This window comes from Schistocerca serialis, chromosome 5 (genome assembly GCF_023864345.2).
Source record: "Schistocerca serialis cubense isolate TAMUIC-IGC-003099 chromosome 5, iqSchSeri2.2, whole genome shotgun sequence".
Taxonomy (NCBI): domain Eukaryota; kingdom Metazoa; phylum Arthropoda; class Insecta; order Orthoptera; family Acrididae; genus Schistocerca; species Schistocerca serialis.
Genome location: NC_064642.1, coordinates 122,161,710 through 122,180,467, shown reverse-complemented (window position 1 = coordinate 122,180,467; position 18,758 = coordinate 122,161,710). Strand labels below are relative to the sequence as shown.

Sequence of the window (18,758 nt, the reverse complement as noted above, 5' to 3'; positions counted from 1 at the left end):
CCGGGTGTTGGCCCTGTGTGCCTCGGTCGTATGCAGTCCTTATTGTGGCGCTCACCTGCATGGCGCCAAACACGCATACGACCATCATTGGCACCAAGGCAGATGCGACTCTCATCGCTGAAGACGACACGTCTCCATTCGTCCCTCCATTCACGCCTGTCGCGACACCACTGGAGGCGGGCTGCACGATGTTGGGGCGTGAGCGGAAGACGGGCTAACGGTGTGCGGGACCGTAGCCCAGCTTCATGGAGACGGTTGCGAATGGTCCTCGCCGATACCCCAGGAGCAACAGTGTCCCTAATTTGCTGGGAAGTGGCGGTGCGGTCCCCTACGGCACTGCGTAGGATCCTACGGTCTTGGCGTGCATCCGTGCGTCGCTGCGGTCCGGTCCCAGGTCGACGGGCACGTGCACCTTCCGCCGACCACTGGCGACAACATCGATGTACTGTGGAGACCTCACGCCGCACGTGTTGAGCAATTCGGCGGTACGTCCACCCGGCCTCCCGCATGCCCACTATACGCCCTCGCTCAAAGTCCGTCAACTGCACATACGGTTCACGTGCACGCTGTCACGGCATGCTACCAGTGTTAAAGACTGCGATGGAGCTCCGTATGCCACGGCAAACTGGCTGACACTGACGGCGGCGGTGCACAAATGGTGCGCAGCTAGCGCCATTCGACGGCCAACACCGCGGTTCCTGGTGTGTCCGCTGTGCCGTGCGTGTGATCATTGCTTGTACAGCCCTCTCGCAGTGTTCGGAGCAAGTATGGTGGGTCTGACACACCGGTGTCAATGTGTTCTGTTTTCCATTTCCAGGAGTGTATTATTACATTCCATCCTGGATTTTCCATTGTTTGTTCAGTAAAGTGAAATTAATTATTTACGTATATCGTGATATCGTGAGCACACTATGGAATCCAATTTGCCGGCCGGAGTGGCCGAGCGGTTCTAGACGATTCAGTCTGGAACCGCGCGACCGCTACGGTCGCAGGTTCGAATCCTGCCTCGGGCATGGATGTGTGTGATGTCCTTAGGTTAGTTAGGTTTAAGTAGTTCTAAGTTCCACGGGACTGATGACCTCAGATGTTAAGTCCCATAGTGCTCAGAGCCATTTGAGTCCAATTTGGTGTAGGTCCAATAGTGCTTTCAAAATTTTTCACGTATATCAAAAGGAACAAAGACACAGATAGCGAACAGTAAGTACTTACGACATCTTTAGTGAAGGAAACCTTTGCTTGGTTGGGATTATCTACTTGTACGGCTCGCCTCAACACAGCCACAGCATCTTCAAGTCTGTTCAGATCTGCAAGTGCAGCTGCCTGTTACATTTCATCATGTATTATTACAACTGCATATTTTTTTGGTGACAGAAAGTATTTACATAATAATCACTTCTAACACACATTTTTAATTGTAGAATAATACCTTGAGGTTCCTTATCGTGATATAGTTCTGTGCACCAACATTCGATATGATCTCTGCTGTAATATGGGGTGCATTTTGATTGAGAGCAAGAGCCGCAATAAATGTAGCAGCTCTTCTTGTTGGCTGATGACCCACTTCTTGTAAATTTTTCCATAAATCACTTGCATACTTTAAGCTGTCCTCTGAATTCTGCATACAGATACAACATTTATTTTAGAATCATGTTACAAGATGATAATACACAATATACAAAAATAACAAATTCCTAGCAGCTCTATGAATTTTTCAATTCTATTAAGTTATTCTCAGTCACAAACAGTATGACAGAAGCAGTATTGAGTCACGACTAATACCACATAGGCCAATGCAGACAGCCTGTTGGTTGTTGGGCAGTGCACATTTGTCTTACATAACGTGGTCTCACAGTTCCAAAACATAGTACGAGCAGAGAGTGTTTGATACACATAACTTTGTAACTTAGGTAATTTGAGGCAAATGAGAATATTTTTCACTTCCACTAGTGCACTGTGGCCACTATCAAAGCAACTATCACCTCTCATGACAAGCTGTCTGGATAGCTACAAGACAAATTATAGTATGTGACACAAATGATTGGTATTGACAGCTTATGTGGGCATGTAGCAATGTTACCGGATGAGGCATGCAGCACCCAGTTCGCTACTAATCACATACTCTTGTGAAAAAACAAAAAAGATGACAATATGTAGGTTGTACTTACATGCATAAATTTATTTACAGTTATTAGTTCTATTACATACACTTAAAAAATTGAAAAGAACAGTTCAATATCTCCTATACCAAAAAACCTTAAAAGTTGTTATATTTCACAACAGAGATGCAAAATATTTTTGTAACATTATAAAACATTGGCAGTCGCAATGTTGTAAAACACTGGCAGTTATTGTTTTCATTGTTAAATATTTTCATTAATAACTTGTTACACAATGGGTGACAGAATAATTTATCACTACATTTGTAGACACAATCTGAAAAAATACACACAATGTGATATTCAGTTGATGATTTGCTATCGTCTTAAATTACCAAGTGTGTTGTAGTTACAGTAATGTGAAAACACCACTCGCATCATCACTGTCAGAACCTAATTTTGAATTATTTTCTTCCGTAATGCTTGAGCTATCACTGCTCTCTCTCAGACCCATAATTAAATTTTCTACACTACCTTCCAAAAAGCCTTGGTTGCCTCTGTGATGACACCTACAGTGTTGCTCACTACTTTCTTCCGGGCCTCTCCCGTCATTTTACTAACAGCTTCCAAAACATGAGTCTCAACTTTACAGAGATGGTGAACTGTTTGTTGCTAGCAACCGCTTATTTTAATATTTGTGCCCACAGGCCTTCAGTAGCATTGCACTGAGAATGGTACAGACGAAGCTGAACGATTTCATGTTCTTGTCTTTTAGCAATTTCATCAATGATGTGTGTTGGAAATTATGGTTTCATTTGTGCTACAATTTTGAGTGCTTCAGCCTTCTTCAACTAATCTCTCAGACCTACAATTCATCTTTTGAACAGCTGAATAATTTCATCTTTCCTTCTTGTCATAATTGGTGTTTTACCATGAACAACTGAATGATACAGGGCATTATCCATAATATTGCCCGACTGCCTTGTGAGATTTGTCATAAGTGATGTTCCAAACCACTTGCGGGGAAACTAAATTATCAACTCCCTTAATGATAATAATCCATTTTTTTCTGAACGAAAGATTAACAGATAGTTTGGAAAAAAAGGGAGGAGGAAAGGAGAGTGGAGGGGGGGACAGAGAGAGGGAGGGGGGAGGGAGGGAGAAAGGGGGGGGGGGGGACAGAGAGAGAGAGAGAGAGAGAGAGAGAGAGAGAGAGAGAGAGAGAGAGAGCAATGTTCCTGCATGTAAAATAGTTTCTCCAACTTTTCCAACAGGCACTGCCACCTCTAAATAATGAATGACTGGAAGTGTCACCTAGCCAAACAACATTTTTGAATATCTCACTCTTGCTTCTCAGCAGAAATTGGAACCACTATGCAAAATCTGTCCTTTCCATTACTGTTTCATGTCCATTTATAAATGAGTAGGTGAAGCCCATGTCTTTTCAGCACTTTATACTTTGAAAATTCCCTTAATTTAAAAAGGTAGTCTTTCTGAAGCAACACAAGTGGTTTGCATAATGTGACATGTTCCCTTTATTTACAAGGGAACTATCTCAGATTGAATCGCTAAAACAGAGTACAACTGCATTTTCATTATGAAGCTGTGCCTGTTCTACCACCCATAGGGGTTATTTATCTGTAACACTCCACAGTTCTGTATAATCAATGTTTGAAGGAAAAAAAATCTAAAGTCTTTAAAAGCACAAGTCACTGATGAAGTAATACTATGTAACAGACAGTTACAGCCAGCAGGTCCACAAAAGACAAAATGAGGTATTATCCAGAAAAAAGCTATATGATTTTTGCTACAAACAGATGCAGTATGTTCCTGTCCATATTTTCCAAAATAGTAGGTGCTGTGTTGTAGAATTTTCTTCTTCTATTCAACATTGAAGTGCAAAGGTGGAGTTTCAATGAAGTGATTAAAACACAATGGAATGGAACAGTATGCATACTTGACAATGTCAACATGTGGATATGCTACACTGTCTTCAGTGTATCTCCACTGCAGTAATCCAATATCGAAAGCCACAGTGACCACATATCACATGATGTGACGGGAATATCAATGTCACATCCAGACCTTTGCCATAAATATGTTAACATTGGTCTATACCTTGCTTCATAAAGTTGGTTATAGATAACAATGAAAGCAGATGATAAATCATCATTCATGTAATGTGACCTGGGTTTGTCAATTTGCAAAAATACAAAATCAACAAGATCCATGCAATAGAGTTTACACTGTCTAAATAAATATACCTCCAGAGGTTGGTAGCATTTGGCTGGCTTTGGTGGCAGTATCTGTAGCATAATATTCTTGTTAGGAAAACATTATTCTATCAGACTGTAGTCTTTGTGCCTTGACTTTGAATCACAAAGTAATAGACCATTCTCACCAACATGTTCACAAAGGACCAATCTGAAAAAACTTTTCATGTGCTCCCTGGTCATTTTTCCATTTTTACTCACTTCAGTACAGAAGTTCTGTGGACACATTTCTGCTAGTTTCTTTGCAACCTGTGGGCCAAATGGCCCCTGTGTTTTCTGCAAACAAATGTAAAGCTAAAGCTTGTTAGTTAATCTACCATCTATCAATACAGCCACATCTATTTTGCAACTGTGTGTGGCACTATGAACAGATTTTACCACACCAGCTGTTGATTTTTAGCATCTGTGTGTGAGTGTCTGGGCAATATTGCACACATGTGCTTAACAACCTTTTTTGTCTTCAACAAACATGTTTACATATGCCTCAAATTTTCTCCTCTCTTTCTAATAATATGGTACTTTTAATTTCTTTGTTTGCCATGACTGTAGTGATATGCCTGGATGATTATTATCTACTTCTTTGAGGCCACTGATGAAATGCAAAGAAGTTTTAAAATTGTCCAGAGCAATGGTCCAAGCAGCTCCCACAATCTGCACTTGAATGTGCCAATAGTGGTCTACTGATCCACAGTCTCTGGCTTTGTCAAACTGCACTCTGACAGATTCATTTAAAGCCTTCAGTTTTGAAGTTTGTTTCTCTTGAAGTGGCCTGGGTCGCGTTTTTTCTGTATCGCATAATTTAAAATTATCTCGCAGTTGGATTTTGAACTGATGTGACTATAACAGTTCGTAAGTTTTCTGTAAGAAAGTCAACCTTTATTAAAATAATTCTCATAAATATTGTCCAATGTTCTTTCATCAATACACTGTAGCACACTGCTTCGTGATATTTTTGGGTTTGAAGGTGCGTATCCATGACTTCATTTAATCATGAGAACATTCCAGAACTGCTGAAACTATCATACCCATGGGCAGTTTCTTCGCCACTGTCAGACTCAATCACTATTCCGATCCAATGTGTCGGTATGTATCTGTTAAACCCCATAGCATTTTTGCATTATGATGTCATTTTACATGTATGAACATTGCTGATCCTCCACTACAATTACATACTCATTATCCAGTGCGTAAGCTCGACATACCTTTCCAAGCAGCTCGACATAGCTTTACAAGCATCAGGTTCACAACATTCACACGATTAACCACCTGCAGCTTATTCATGTTTGACATCTGTACATGTGTTTCACCATGACACACTGCAACATTCATGTTCGTACTGTCTGCACAGCTACGGCACAGTGGGGCTACTACTCTGACCTTCAGATGGCGCTGGTGGCTACACACATAGTTATATACATGAATGACGTTGATAGCTATTCAGAAGGGTACAACATTATATTTAACACACGTTTTCAATCAGTTTTACTCATTCAAACTGGGGTACTTCCCTTCTTAGAATAGTTCTATATATGTCAAATAGGGATTTTCTGAAAATCGTCCAAAGCTGTCATTTACTACTTCTTCTACCGCCAACTGGTTCTATAGAACTTCTTGCCACTCTTCCTAAAGCATGCACCTCCCATTCCTATCTACATCCTAAAATATATTAATAACCATCCTGGCTGTCCCATATCAGCTAGCTTTCAAGCCCCCTATCAAAAGTATCACAGACATTTTTGATCACTTCCTTGAGCATCTCAAATTCATTTCATTCCTCTTCCATCTGGAACCTTCCTTGTTACCGACAGCCTGACCTCTCTCCACACAGATATTGCACATGGCCTCTCAGCCCAATAACATCACCTCTCCTAAAGACAACCCAAGAGTCTACAAAAAACATTGTCTATTGTCACCCTAACCAACTTCATCCTTACGCATAATTACTTTACTTTCGAGTGCCAGGACTACAAATAAATCATGGAGCATGTCCTAGGAACCACAATGGTCCCGTCCTATGTCAACCTTTCCATGCCATGCAAGAGGCAGTTCTCAAGACCCGGAAGCTGACCACCTGGCTTGATACGGACTTATTAATGACATCTTTGTGGTTTGTACTCATGATAAAGAAGAAATCCTCCACATCCAGCAACAGTTTAGTTCATTTTCTCAATTCAAAATCACCTGATCCCTTTCCAGAACCAAAGCTGCCTTCCTTGTCATTGACCATCTCCACACTGTTTGCTGATGACAACTCTATCTGAGATGGCAAAGGACTTGTAACAGCAAGCAACTGGAATTCATATTGTGAGATCTTAAAGCTTTCCCGGTGTATCAAATGTTTGTATTGCTCTCTAGTGTCCAGCCAGGTGCAGTTGTCAATTAAATACAATATTTCAAAGGTGTAGCTTGCTATCATCTTCAGGAGATACCAAAAGAACGGGTGTCTTTGCTACATCACACTTCCTTTATCCTCTTCATCACTCCCCACACATTCCCTCACTAGCTGGCCATGCAACATGCGCGGTAAAGTGATAGGCAGATGCAGTTGCTGAATACTGGGCATGAACTGCAGTTTCTCTACGTTCTTGCCAACTCTATCAGGTGCAGAAGTAGCTCTCAGCCCACAGTGTGACTTCAGCTGGCTGAGCACTGGGTCTCAACCTTTCCTGACAGTGAAGCCAATGTCGCTATTGATCAGCCCATTGTCCACTTTTACTTTAAGTCACTCCAAAGAAAGTATACTGAGGGAGCTTGAGCATTTTAAGGACATATTCAAGGAGAACAGATACAGCACAAGACAAATTCAATGTGTGTTCATGCAGAAGGTGCAGGTCCAGCAAATTGAACACTATGAGGAGTTTAAGACAATGGAGTATCTGCCATACTTAATGTAATATTTAATGCATTTTCCTCTTCTGGAAAGGCATCCACTATTAGCTATGGTGTCAGATGATGTGGGGCTCTGTAAAATGTGTGTCTACTACATTTCATGCAAATGCAGTAATACAATGATCAGACTGTGCTCTTGTAACCCAGTGTGGGTTGCAACACAATTATATGCTCACACTCACATCAGAGCTGATCTGGGATTTAAGGTCATCCATTTCTTGGTATATGGAGCCCATGCGCAGGAGTGAAACAGCTGAGATTTTTCAGGTCTCTGTGGTTGGAGACAGTACAGAAAGACTTCGGTGTTAGGCTAAGTATGAACATATGGTGATGATAGTGAAATGAGACTCTGGGTTGGCTTACTGATCTCCTTTTCACTACTTCTTCCCATGTTAGCAATGAACATGCAGAAGAGCACATACACTAGTTTATAAAAACGTAGATGAGGCTTGTTAGAGTCTCCAGTCAGCCGGCAGAGCAAATGGACACCCCAGCATATAAGTTTGTTAAGATAAACAGTAACATAGTGGATGGCACTAAAGACCACAAACCGTGAAAGTGCCAGAATCTGTTGCTTTAATCGAACCCTTAGTTTTAAGTACACGTTAAAGTAAAAGTGACATACAGATAGGTACATGTACACAAATGTATGATGGAAAACCATAACCCAGTCCAGAGATACTTACAGCCACACTTTACAAGTCCTTCTTAGTGTGGAAGCTTAACTCACAAGATGTCTTCTGTATAGGCTGTTGTTCATCTGAGGCTGAAACTCTTTTGATCACTGGACTCGATCTCTGCTTTGGAGGGTGTTTGAGTGTGTCTACATATGACAATTGGAGGTGTTTGCTTGCAGATGGGTTGTGATTCCATTGCTTTTTATCTCTAATTCGCAATCTGTGAGTGTGAAATCAAGCAGTGGTTTCTCAATGGACTGGTGAAAGTGGCTTGCACTACACATCCCTACCTAAGTTACAGGCTTACAATTAATATTCATACTTAGATTTTTTTTCTTTTTTTCCTGGCGACCTTGCACGATTCAGACATTTCAGTGCAGACCGATAAAGAAAGGTGCCAAGAGTGCAGAACACACACCAACCTCAATCAACACTCAAAATCTGCAGTTGTAGAACACTGTGTAGCTATAGGGGTCTGAATGAAATATGAACAAATGGAAGTGCAAGGGCAGATCTTGTCACTTCTCAAAAAACCATGGAACCCAGAACTAAGCCAACTGAGATCACACTGTCAGCTGAGATTTACTTCCACACATGACAGTTGCAGCAGAAGCACTGAGGGATTGTAGTTGGCATCCAGCACAGTTTGCAATCCCCACCACCACCACCACCACCACCACTCTGCATGACACAGTGAGCAGCCTGGTAATGGGAGAAGGGGGTGAGGAGTGATAAGAGTAGAAAGGAGGTGCGATGTAACAGACAGACGATATATGTGTATCACTTGAGGTATGCTTCAAAACAATGTGTTCTCTAAATGATGTCCCTGCCTGGACAACTGAAAGCAATACAACAGGAATGGATAGTGTTTTAAAAAAGGCTAAGATGAACATCAACAGAAGTAAAACAATGGTAATGGAATGCAGTCAAATTATGATGATACAGACAGAATTAGATCAGGAAACAAGACACAAAGTAATTGACGAGATTTGCTATTTGGGCAGCAAAACAAGTGGTGGTAGACAAAATCGAGAGGACAAAAAGCAGACTGGCAATAGCAAGAAGTGCATTTATATAAAAAAAGAGAACTTCATTAACACAGAATATAAATGTGAGTGTTGGGATGTTTTTCTGAAGGTATTTGCATCGACTGTAGCCTTATATGGAAGCAAAATGAGGACAATAAGCAGTTTGGAGAAGAAGAGAATGGAAGATTTTAAAATGTGATGCAACTGAACAATGTTTAAAATTACATGGGTGGATCAAATAACTAATGGTGCAATACTGAATTGAATTGGGAGGAAAAAATAAATTTGTGCCACAACTTGACTCAGAGACAGGATCGGTGGTTATGACAAATCCTGAAACATAAGGAATAGTGATGGAAGGAAATGTGTGTGCAAAGGGAAGCTGAGGTTTGAATATACATTGATCGTTCATATTAATGTGACCCCTGCCTATGTATGATGACAACATACAATAATCACTCACAGAGAGCAGGCAGCAGCACTAGTAGTGGAGGGTGTTTAAAGCATGTCAGGGGGCAGAGAAGGGTGTAAACAGAATGATTTATCTGAAGTCCAAAGGGGCATGATCACTGGTTTTGCTGACCTCTGTTCATTGGAATTTGCATGCCCATATCGCAACTGGATGCCCACTGAATGACAACAGGTGACCACCTCATATACATCACATTTTATGCTCCATCAGACTGCTACTGGTGTGTAATGCGTGAAACGTCTGAAAGCAAACACCCAGTCTGGCAGAGCATGCATTATGGCATGGGAAATGTTTTTGTGGCATACCCTGGATGATCTTGTCATTCTGGAAGACACAATGGATCAACACAAGTACGCATCTATCGCTGGGGACCATGACCACCCCTAGATGCAGTTTGTTTTTCCTCGGCACCATGACATCTACCAGCAGGACAATGCAATGTGTCACACAGTTCACAGAGTACATGCATGATTTGAAGAGCACCAGGATGAGTTTACCATACTCCTGTGGCCACCAAACTCTCTGGATTTAAACTTAATTGAGAATCCCGTGGGATCACCTCGAGTGGGCTGTCCACACCATAGATCCACAACCAAGAATCCTAGCACAGCTGGCCATGGGATTGGAGTTGGCATGGCTCCACATCCCAGTTGGTACCTTCCAGTATCTCACTTACAATCTTCTTGCACGCCCTGCCACAGTCCGTACATGAAAAGGTGGTTATTTAGGCTTTCAACAGGTGATCACATTAATGAGACTGTACACTGTAGTAAGCAGATTCGAACTGATGTAGGTTGCAGTAGTCACACCGAGATGGACAGGCTTGCACAGGGTAGAGTAGCACAGAGAGCTGCATCAAACCACTCAGTACAAAGTACTTTTGAATTGTTGTCATTGTTTTATAGTTACACTCTTGTCAGTCATGATACCAAGTCTAAATTGAATACTTACAAAACACTGAAAAATGCACTGTAAAAATATGTCCTTCAAAACATAAAATTAGCTCACCAATTTGTAGCAAGCTGCCATAGTTAATACAACAACATTTTTTGGAAATCTTGCATTCTGAATTTGTTTGTCTTTAATCATTTCAAATACAGTTAGCATATCTTGGTATTTCTCATTCTTGTAGAGGAGGTCCAAAAGTAACTGATATGATATTAACTGATCAAAAATCCCATCAAGAGCAGAGTCTTTGAATGCCTAGAAACAAACAGAAAAATTAAAAGAACATGGGAAAGTCTAACATTATTTTAAGAAAAACAAGTAACGTCAAATACAAAGAAGTATGGTCACTGGCTACTCCTCTCTTCTAAAACTGAAGTTAAAAACTTGTGAATTTTACAAATTGTAAAGTATGTGCATATGAAGCAATTAATGTCTTAATGAGTTATATTTGTAGGAATGAGAGAGACATCAGACACTACTGTCCAATGCAGATGCCATGAACTAAATGTCACGGAACTTTGTGAGATCACAGCCCCTTGTACTATGACATGGACAATATTATTCACAGGAGCATTTTTAACAGGGCATAATTTTACATTTAAAATAGCCAAGAATTTCCATTAATATTGCATTTAAGTTCTAGCAAGTTTTGAAATTTTTTGTTGCCAAGCTGATTACAGGTATTGAGTATCACACACAAGATAAACTATCAAATGAATCCCAGTGTTGAACTATTTCATGTTGTGGAGGGTGATTCAAAAATCCCTTGACATTTCCTTGAAATATTTAAAGAAAGTACAGCCACTGTTTCGGCTCGACTGAGGGGGATGACTTACCAAGAGGTCCGACAGGATTTCCTTAGGAAGTTTAGAAAGACAGGTCCATCTGGGCAAGCTATCAGGGATTTAGTAAAAAAGTTCAAAAGAATGGGAAGTGTTGCTGATGGAGTAAATTCTAGGTGGCAAGTAACATCACTAGAGCCTATAGACATTGTACAGAATGCTACCAACTGCAGTCCAACCAGCCCAACATGATGGCTCAGTAGGAAGCTAAATGTCCCGCAAACAACTGTGTGGCAGACACTGAGATTCACGTTGAATAAACAGGCGTACAACATCCAAACTATGCACCACTTTGACCATAAAGACACTGCTGCTCGTGTTGCCATTTATGGCGAGAGACCTTCTACAATCACAAAGGAGAAAATCTCATGGAAAACTTTCTGTTCAGTGATGAGTCCACAATACACACATGTGGCAAGGTGAATAGGCACAACTGTCGCATTTGGGTGTACAACAACAGACACAATTTACCTAGATATGCTTCAACAGTAAGAAGTCTGTTCAAAAAATTATGGAACATTCATAATTTTGCGCCATTGGTATGTTGGAGCAAAATGCGGTTGGCATCCCTGCACATGCCTGTGTTTAACATGTAACTGCTGGAAGTTTCATTGTTGTATGTCTGTTACTTACTGTTCAGTGCTGCACTGAGTAGAACGTTAGGTTGCATATCTTGTGAATTTTGAGATGGCAGAGTTAAGAGGGACAACACATCTGCTTTAAATTTTGCGTGAAACTCAAGAAAACCTCACACAGGCACACCAAATGATGCAGGAAGCCTACAGTGATGAGTGCTTAAGCTATACTCAGTGTTACGAATGGTTCACACAGTTTAAAAATGGCCTGACAGAAGTGAAAGATGATCACCGTTCAGGACACCCTTCGACACTCATGTCAGGAACATCAACTAAATGGTGCTTGCCAATCGAAGACCAAGTGTCCAAAAGATTGCAGAAGACTGTAACATTTCAGTTGGATCATGTCATGAAATCCTGACATAGCATCATAGAATGCACAGTGTTGCTGCCAAGTTCGTCCCATGGCTCATGAGTCAAGACCAAAAAAGCCTCACCTCACAATCTGTGAAGAGCTTTTGGATCAGGCAAATGAGAATGAGATATTCCTTCTGATGGGTGGTGAGACATGGGTCTAAGGTTATGATGTTGAGAGCAACGTTCAATCTTCACAATGGGTCAGGAAATGTTCTCCAAGACCAAAAAAAGGTCGTCAGGTAAGGTCAAATGTCAAAGCCATGCTGATAGTGTTTTCTTTGACTTTGAAGGATTAGTTCAGCTCGGATTTGTACCACAAGGACAAACTGTTAATTGAAGTTACTATCGGGACGTGTTACGACACTTGTGAGAAAATGCAACAAGTAAATGGCCTGAAATGTGGCAAGACAATTCATGGTTCTTGCATCACGATAATGCACCTGCACATACATCCCTGTTGACGCATGACTATTGCACAAAAAACAAAATCACTCTGCTGCCTCATCCTATATACTCTCCACACCTGGCCCCTGTGGACTTTCTGTTATTTCCAAAGTTGAAAAACCTGTTGAAATGGCTAAGATTTGCAACAACAGATGAGAAAAAGAAAATTCACAGATGGTACTTCACATGATCCAACAGAAGGCATACCAACACTACGTTCAGAAGTGGGAATGGCATTGGAAGTGGTATATCAATTGTGGCGGAGAGTATTTTGAAGGAGACCTTGCATAATAAGTAAAAGGTAAGCGTAGAAAAATTTTGTGGACAAAGTTCCGGAATTTTTTGAACAGAACTCATATCTGGAACCACAACTCTAACAGGATAGGATAAAAGACTTGTTTTCCAACAAAATGGCACACCTCCACACTTAGCAACTGTCATTTGGGATTACTTGCAGGAAACATTTTCTGGTAGATGGATTGGCCACACATCACCTAGTTCAGCTCTCATGACCTGACGCCTTTGGACTTGTTTGGGGTACAAAGGTGTACCAGGTAAAGATTAATAGCTTAGGCCAGTTGATACAGTGAATAACCATTGCAGCAAGAGTAATAACACAAGACATGTAATCAGGCAGTAGTAGCTGACTGAGACAGACGCAGCAACAGGGAAGTAATAAATTTTTGTTTGCATCAGAAAGTAAACCAATTTTGTGACATATTAAAAGTTCCCAATCAGGGGCAAATTATTTAGTTTTACCTGAATGCTTTGGTAGATAGGTTTTTGAATACCTGCGTATTACTAGACACAGTTCAAGCATTTTCGTAAGGGTCTACAGAAGAGCTGCGCAGCACTTGCCAATAGTCCATTTATCTGCATAGTTTAGTTTTCCACGGCCTTTAGTGTGGACAGGGACTGCGATCGTTGTGTGTGGATGTGAGCCGAATAGGTGACACTTCGCTCTCAGCTTCAGGCTGTGATGACTGCGGTTACACAACTTGAAGCTGCAGTGGATGGGCACCACTATTGTGGGCTGGCCGTGGGGACCCAACAGACATCCAGCGCGTCAGAGTCCTCCGATAGGTCCTCACCAGTGGATAACCCAGTTGCTGCTCGCACTGAGGCTGACCCTTCACCTGTGGTCGAGTGGGAGGTCGCCCCAGGCGGCGAAAGACTTCCCAGGCAGCTGCACATAAGGCGACAGTGTCAGCCACAGAGAGCACCTGGAACTTGTTTGTCAGACAAACCAGGGAGCCAGTTTGTCTGACAAACAGGTTCCAGTTGCTCTCTGTGGCTGAAACTGTCACTGAGCCGGATGCTGTCACCTGTCTTGTTTCAGAGGAAACCACTCAGCCTGCAAGATCCGGGCAATCACAGAGAGTGGGATTATTGGTAGTTGGGAGCTCCAATGTTAGTCACGTTATGGGGCCCCTTAGGGACTTGGGTGACAAGGAGGGGTAAGAAATCCAATGTGCACTCCATGTGCATACTAGTTGGAGTCATTCCAGATGTGGAAAGGGTCTTCCTGGATGCCATGAAGAGCACAGGGTGCAGCCAACTGTAGGTGGTGGCTCACGTCAGTACCAATGATGTGAGTCACTTTGGATCAGAAGAGATTCTCTCTGGTTTCGAGTGGCTAACAGAAGTGGTAAACACTGCCAGTCTTGCTTGCAAGATGAAAGGAGAGCTGACCATTATCAGCATAGTCAACAGTACCGATTGCGGACCTCTGATACAGAGCCGAGTGGAGGGTCTGAATCAGGGGCTAAGACGGTTCTGCGACAGTGTAGGCTGTAGATTCCTCGACTTGCGCTTTCATAATTTCCTTTCATAATTTATAATAAATAATTAATAATTTTGGGTTCCGCTGAATAGGTCAGGGGTCCACTATATGCAGGAGGTAGCTACACGCGTAGCAGGGGCTGTGTGGCGTGGACTGGGCGGTTTTTTAGGTTAGAGGGTCTTGGGAAAACACAAGAAGGGCTTCAGTCACAAAGAGTGCAGGCTGAACACAGAAAAAACGTAGATACAGGAACCATTGGTATAACAGTAGTAAATTGTCATAGCTGTGTTGGGAAAGTACCAAAGCTCCAAGCGCTAATAGAAAGCACTGATGCTCAAATCATTATAGGCACTGAAAGCTGGCTAAAGCCGGATATAATCTGAGCTGAAATTTTTGTGAAGAACCTAATGGTGTTCCGAAAGGATAGGCTAAACATGGTTGGTGGTGGCGTGTTTATTGTTATCAGAAATAGTTTAACTTGTCGCGAAATTGAAGTAGATACTTCCTGTGAGTTAGTACGGGCAGAGGTCATTGTTGGCAACCGGAATAAAATAATAATTGGATCCTTTTACCGACTTCCCAATTCAGATGATACAATTGCTGAAAGGTTCAAAGAAAACTTGAGTCTGATTTCAAACACATGCCCGACTCATACGTTGATAGTTGGTGGTGACTAATTTACTCTCGATATGTTGGCAAAAATACATATTTAATTCCGGAGGTACACATAAAATATCATACAAAATTGTGCTAAACGCATTCTCTGAAAATTATTTCGAGCAGTTAGTTCATGGGCCCACACGAATAGTAAACGGTTGTGAAAACACTCTTGACCTCTTAAAAGCAACAAATAATCCTGAGTTAATAACGAGCATCAAAACCGACTCAGGGATTAGTGAACACAGGGTTGTCGTAGCGAGATTAAATACTGTAATCCCCAAATCCTCGAAAAATAAGCGAAAAATATACCTATTCAAAAAAGCAGATAAAAATTCACTTGAAGCCTTCCTGAGAGACAATCTCCACTCATTCCAAATTTATAATATAAGTGTAGACTAGATGTGGCTTAAATTCAAAGAAATAGCATCGGCAGCAATTGAGAGATTTATACCAAATAAAATAACAAACGATGGTGCTGATCCTTCTTGGTACACAAAACGGGTTAGAACAATGTTGAGAAACAACGAAACAAACATGCCTAATTTAAACAGATGCAAAATCCTCAACATTGGCAAGCTTTTACAGAAGCTCAAAATTTAGCATGGACCTCAATGCAAGATGCCTATAACAGTTTCCACAACAAAACTTTGTCTCGAAACCTGGCAGAAAATCCAAAGAGATTCTGATCGTATGTGAAGTATGTTAGCGGCAAGAAACAATCAATGCCTTCTCTGCACAATAACAATGGAGATACTCTCGAAGACAGTGCTGCCAAAGCAGAGTTACTAAACAGAGCCTTCCGAAATGCCTTCACAACAGAAGAAGAAGTAAATATTCCAGAATTTGAATCGAGAACAGCTGCCAACATGAGTAACGTAGAAGTAAATATCCTTGGAAGAGTGAAGCAACTTAAATCACTTAATAAAAGCAAGTCTTCTGTGCCAGACTGTATACCAATTAGGTTCCTTTTGGAGTATGCTGATGTATTAGCTGCATACTTAATAATCATATACAACCGTTCGCTCGATGAAAAATCCGTACCCAAAGACTGGAAAGTTGCACAGGTCACACAACTATTCAAGAAAGGTAGTAGGAGTAATCCACTAAATTACAGGCACATATCATTAACGCTGATATGCAGCAGGATTTTAGAACATATATTGTGTTCGAACATTATGAATTACCTCGAAGAAAACGGGCTATTGACACACAGTCAACATGGGTTTAGAAAATGTCGTTCATGTGAAACACAACTATCTCTTTATTCACATGAAGTGCTGAGTGCTATTGACAAGGAATTTCAGATCGATTCCATATTTCTGGATTTCTGGAAGGCTTTTGACACTGTAACACAGAAGCGGCTCATAGTGAAATTGCATGCTTATGGAATATCGTCTCAGTTATGTGACTGGATTTGTGATTTCCTGTCAGAGTGTTCACAGTTCACAGCAACTGACGGAAAGTCATAGAATAAAACAGAAGTGATTTCTGGCGTTCCCCAAAGTAGTGTTATAGGCCCTTTGCTGTTCCTTATTTGTATAAACGATTTTGGAGACAATCTGAGCTGCCGTATTTGGCTGTTTGCAGATGACGCTGTCATTTATCGACTAATAAAGTTATCAGAAGACCAAAACAAACTGCAAAATGATTTAGAAAAGATATCTGAATGGTGCAAAAAGTGGCAGTTGACCCTAAATAACGACAAGTGTGAGGTCATCCACATGAGTGCTAAAAGGAACTCGTTAAATTTCGGTTACATGATAAATCAGTCTAATCTAAAAGCCGTAAATTCAACTAAATACCTAGGTATTACAATAACAAACTACTTAAATTGGAAGGAGCACACAGAAAATGTTGTGGGGAAGGCTAACCAAAGACTGAGTTTTATTGGTAGGACACTTAGAAAATGTAACATACCTACTAAGGAGACTGCCTACACTATGCTTGTCTGTCCTCTTTTAGAATACTGCTGTGCGGTGTGGGATCCTTACCAGACAGGGCTGACAGAGTACATCAAAAAAGTTCCAAGAAAGGCAGCATGTTTTGTATTATCGCAAAATATGGGAGAGAGTGTCACAGAAATGATACAGGATCTGGGCTGGACATCATTAAAAGAAAGGCGTTTTCCGTTGCGACAGAATCTTCTCAGGAAATTCCAATCAGCAAATTTCTCCTCTGAATGTGAAAATATTTTGTTGACACCGACCTACATAAGGAGGAACTATCACCAAGATAAAATAAGGGAAATCAGAGCTCGTACGGAAAGATACAGGTGTTCGTTCTTTCCGCGCGCTATACGAGATTGGAATAATAGAAAATTGTGAAGGTGGTTTGATGAACACTCTGCCAGGCACTTAAATGTGATTTGCAGAGTATCGATGAAGGTGTAGATGTAGACTGTTTCGTGCCACACAAAGAGACGGAAGCTAAATGAACATTTGCAGGGTCACCACATTCAAATGTATTGATGTACGTTCTCCAAGTGGTGTGTAATAAAGCTATAATTTCCATTTTGTGAATAAACATTTGTTCACCAAAAATGTCAAGGGACTTTTGAATCACCCTGTATTATGATTATGAGATTTACATGCAATAAAAAATAGTATGAATCCTGACAAGACAATCAGTTTAAAATGATTCCTGCTGGTAATCACTGTTTATCACTTACATACCAGGTTATGGAAAATGATTACCATTTCTAGACTTAAGTGTTTTGCTTTATTATCCCTTTGAAGGAGTGAAGAAAGTATGTGCGACTTTCTGAATTTTATTCATTAGTGTGATATCATGTCAATGTGACTATGAAGGCAGGGGAGCACTATGGAACAGCTGACCAGGAGATAAGAAGATGTGCATGCATATAGAAAGTTTAAAGCTGCCCTTTTTTTGGGAGTTGGAGGGGGAGGGTGATAAGTGTTATAAACCTATATAAAGACATTAGAACAGGAAGGAGCCCATTAGAGATGTAACACAAAGGAAATTGAATTGACCATGTGCTTTTCAAAGGAATCAGCCTTAAGTGATTTAGGGAAATCATGGGAAACTTAAATCTCGATGGCTGAATGGGTATTTTACTCCAACTCCTAAAAAATGTGGGTCCACTTGGTTACAGGGTAACAAAGCAGATAAGTAAAATTAAACCTAAGCATAAGCCAGAAATCTTGAGTGCACTCCTCTCAACTCACAATAAATATTTAAGTAAATCTTTAACGTTATAATTGCTGGTACTGCAACAGAAATGGTCACAATGCAGAACCAATCGTAAGATAGGGATCTGTAGATTCCGTAGATTCCAGTGTAACTTTGAAATGTTTCAAGAAATTTCAATTGAATTTGATGTGTGTGTGTGTGTGTGTGTGTGTGTGTGTGTGTGTGAGTGTGTGTGAGTGTGTGTGTGTGTGTGTGTATATGCATGCTTTACTATCTCCAGACAAATATACTGTAGTGAAAATACACACTGTATGGGTTGAGATGAGGGGTGGGTGGTGGGAACGAGTGACATGTAGAAATAAGTATAATGGCGAAATATCTAAATAAATTGCCAACATACTTACACATATGCCTTACAGTGTGTAGAAGGGGGTAGAACACTCTTCACACACTAAAGGAGCAATATCAGAAATGAATATCTAGTCTTTGGGGTCGCTACATTGA

At 41.0% G+C, this 18,758-nt stretch overlaps 1 protein-coding gene across 2 annotated transcripts in view; it reads right to left on the bottom strand.

The window, feature by feature from the left end:
* LOC126481307 (pentatricopeptide repeat-containing protein 2, mitochondrial-like) overlaps positions 1 to 18,758 on the bottom strand; it is a 75,449-nt gene that overhangs the window by 27,589 nt on the left and 29,102 nt on the right. For both annotated transcript variants that reach the window (XM_050104962.1, XM_050104963.1), the window contains exons 4-6: positions 10,444 to 10,638; positions 1,427 to 1,615; positions 1,210 to 1,320 (exon numbers count right to left, since the gene is read on the bottom strand). In XM_050104962.1, the coding sequence (XP_049960919.1) occupies positions 1,210 to 1,320; positions 1,427 to 1,615; positions 10,444 to 10,638 (495 nt within the window). The remainder of the gene's footprint in view (positions 1 to 1,209; positions 1,321 to 1,426; positions 1,616 to 10,443; positions 10,639 to 18,758) is intronic.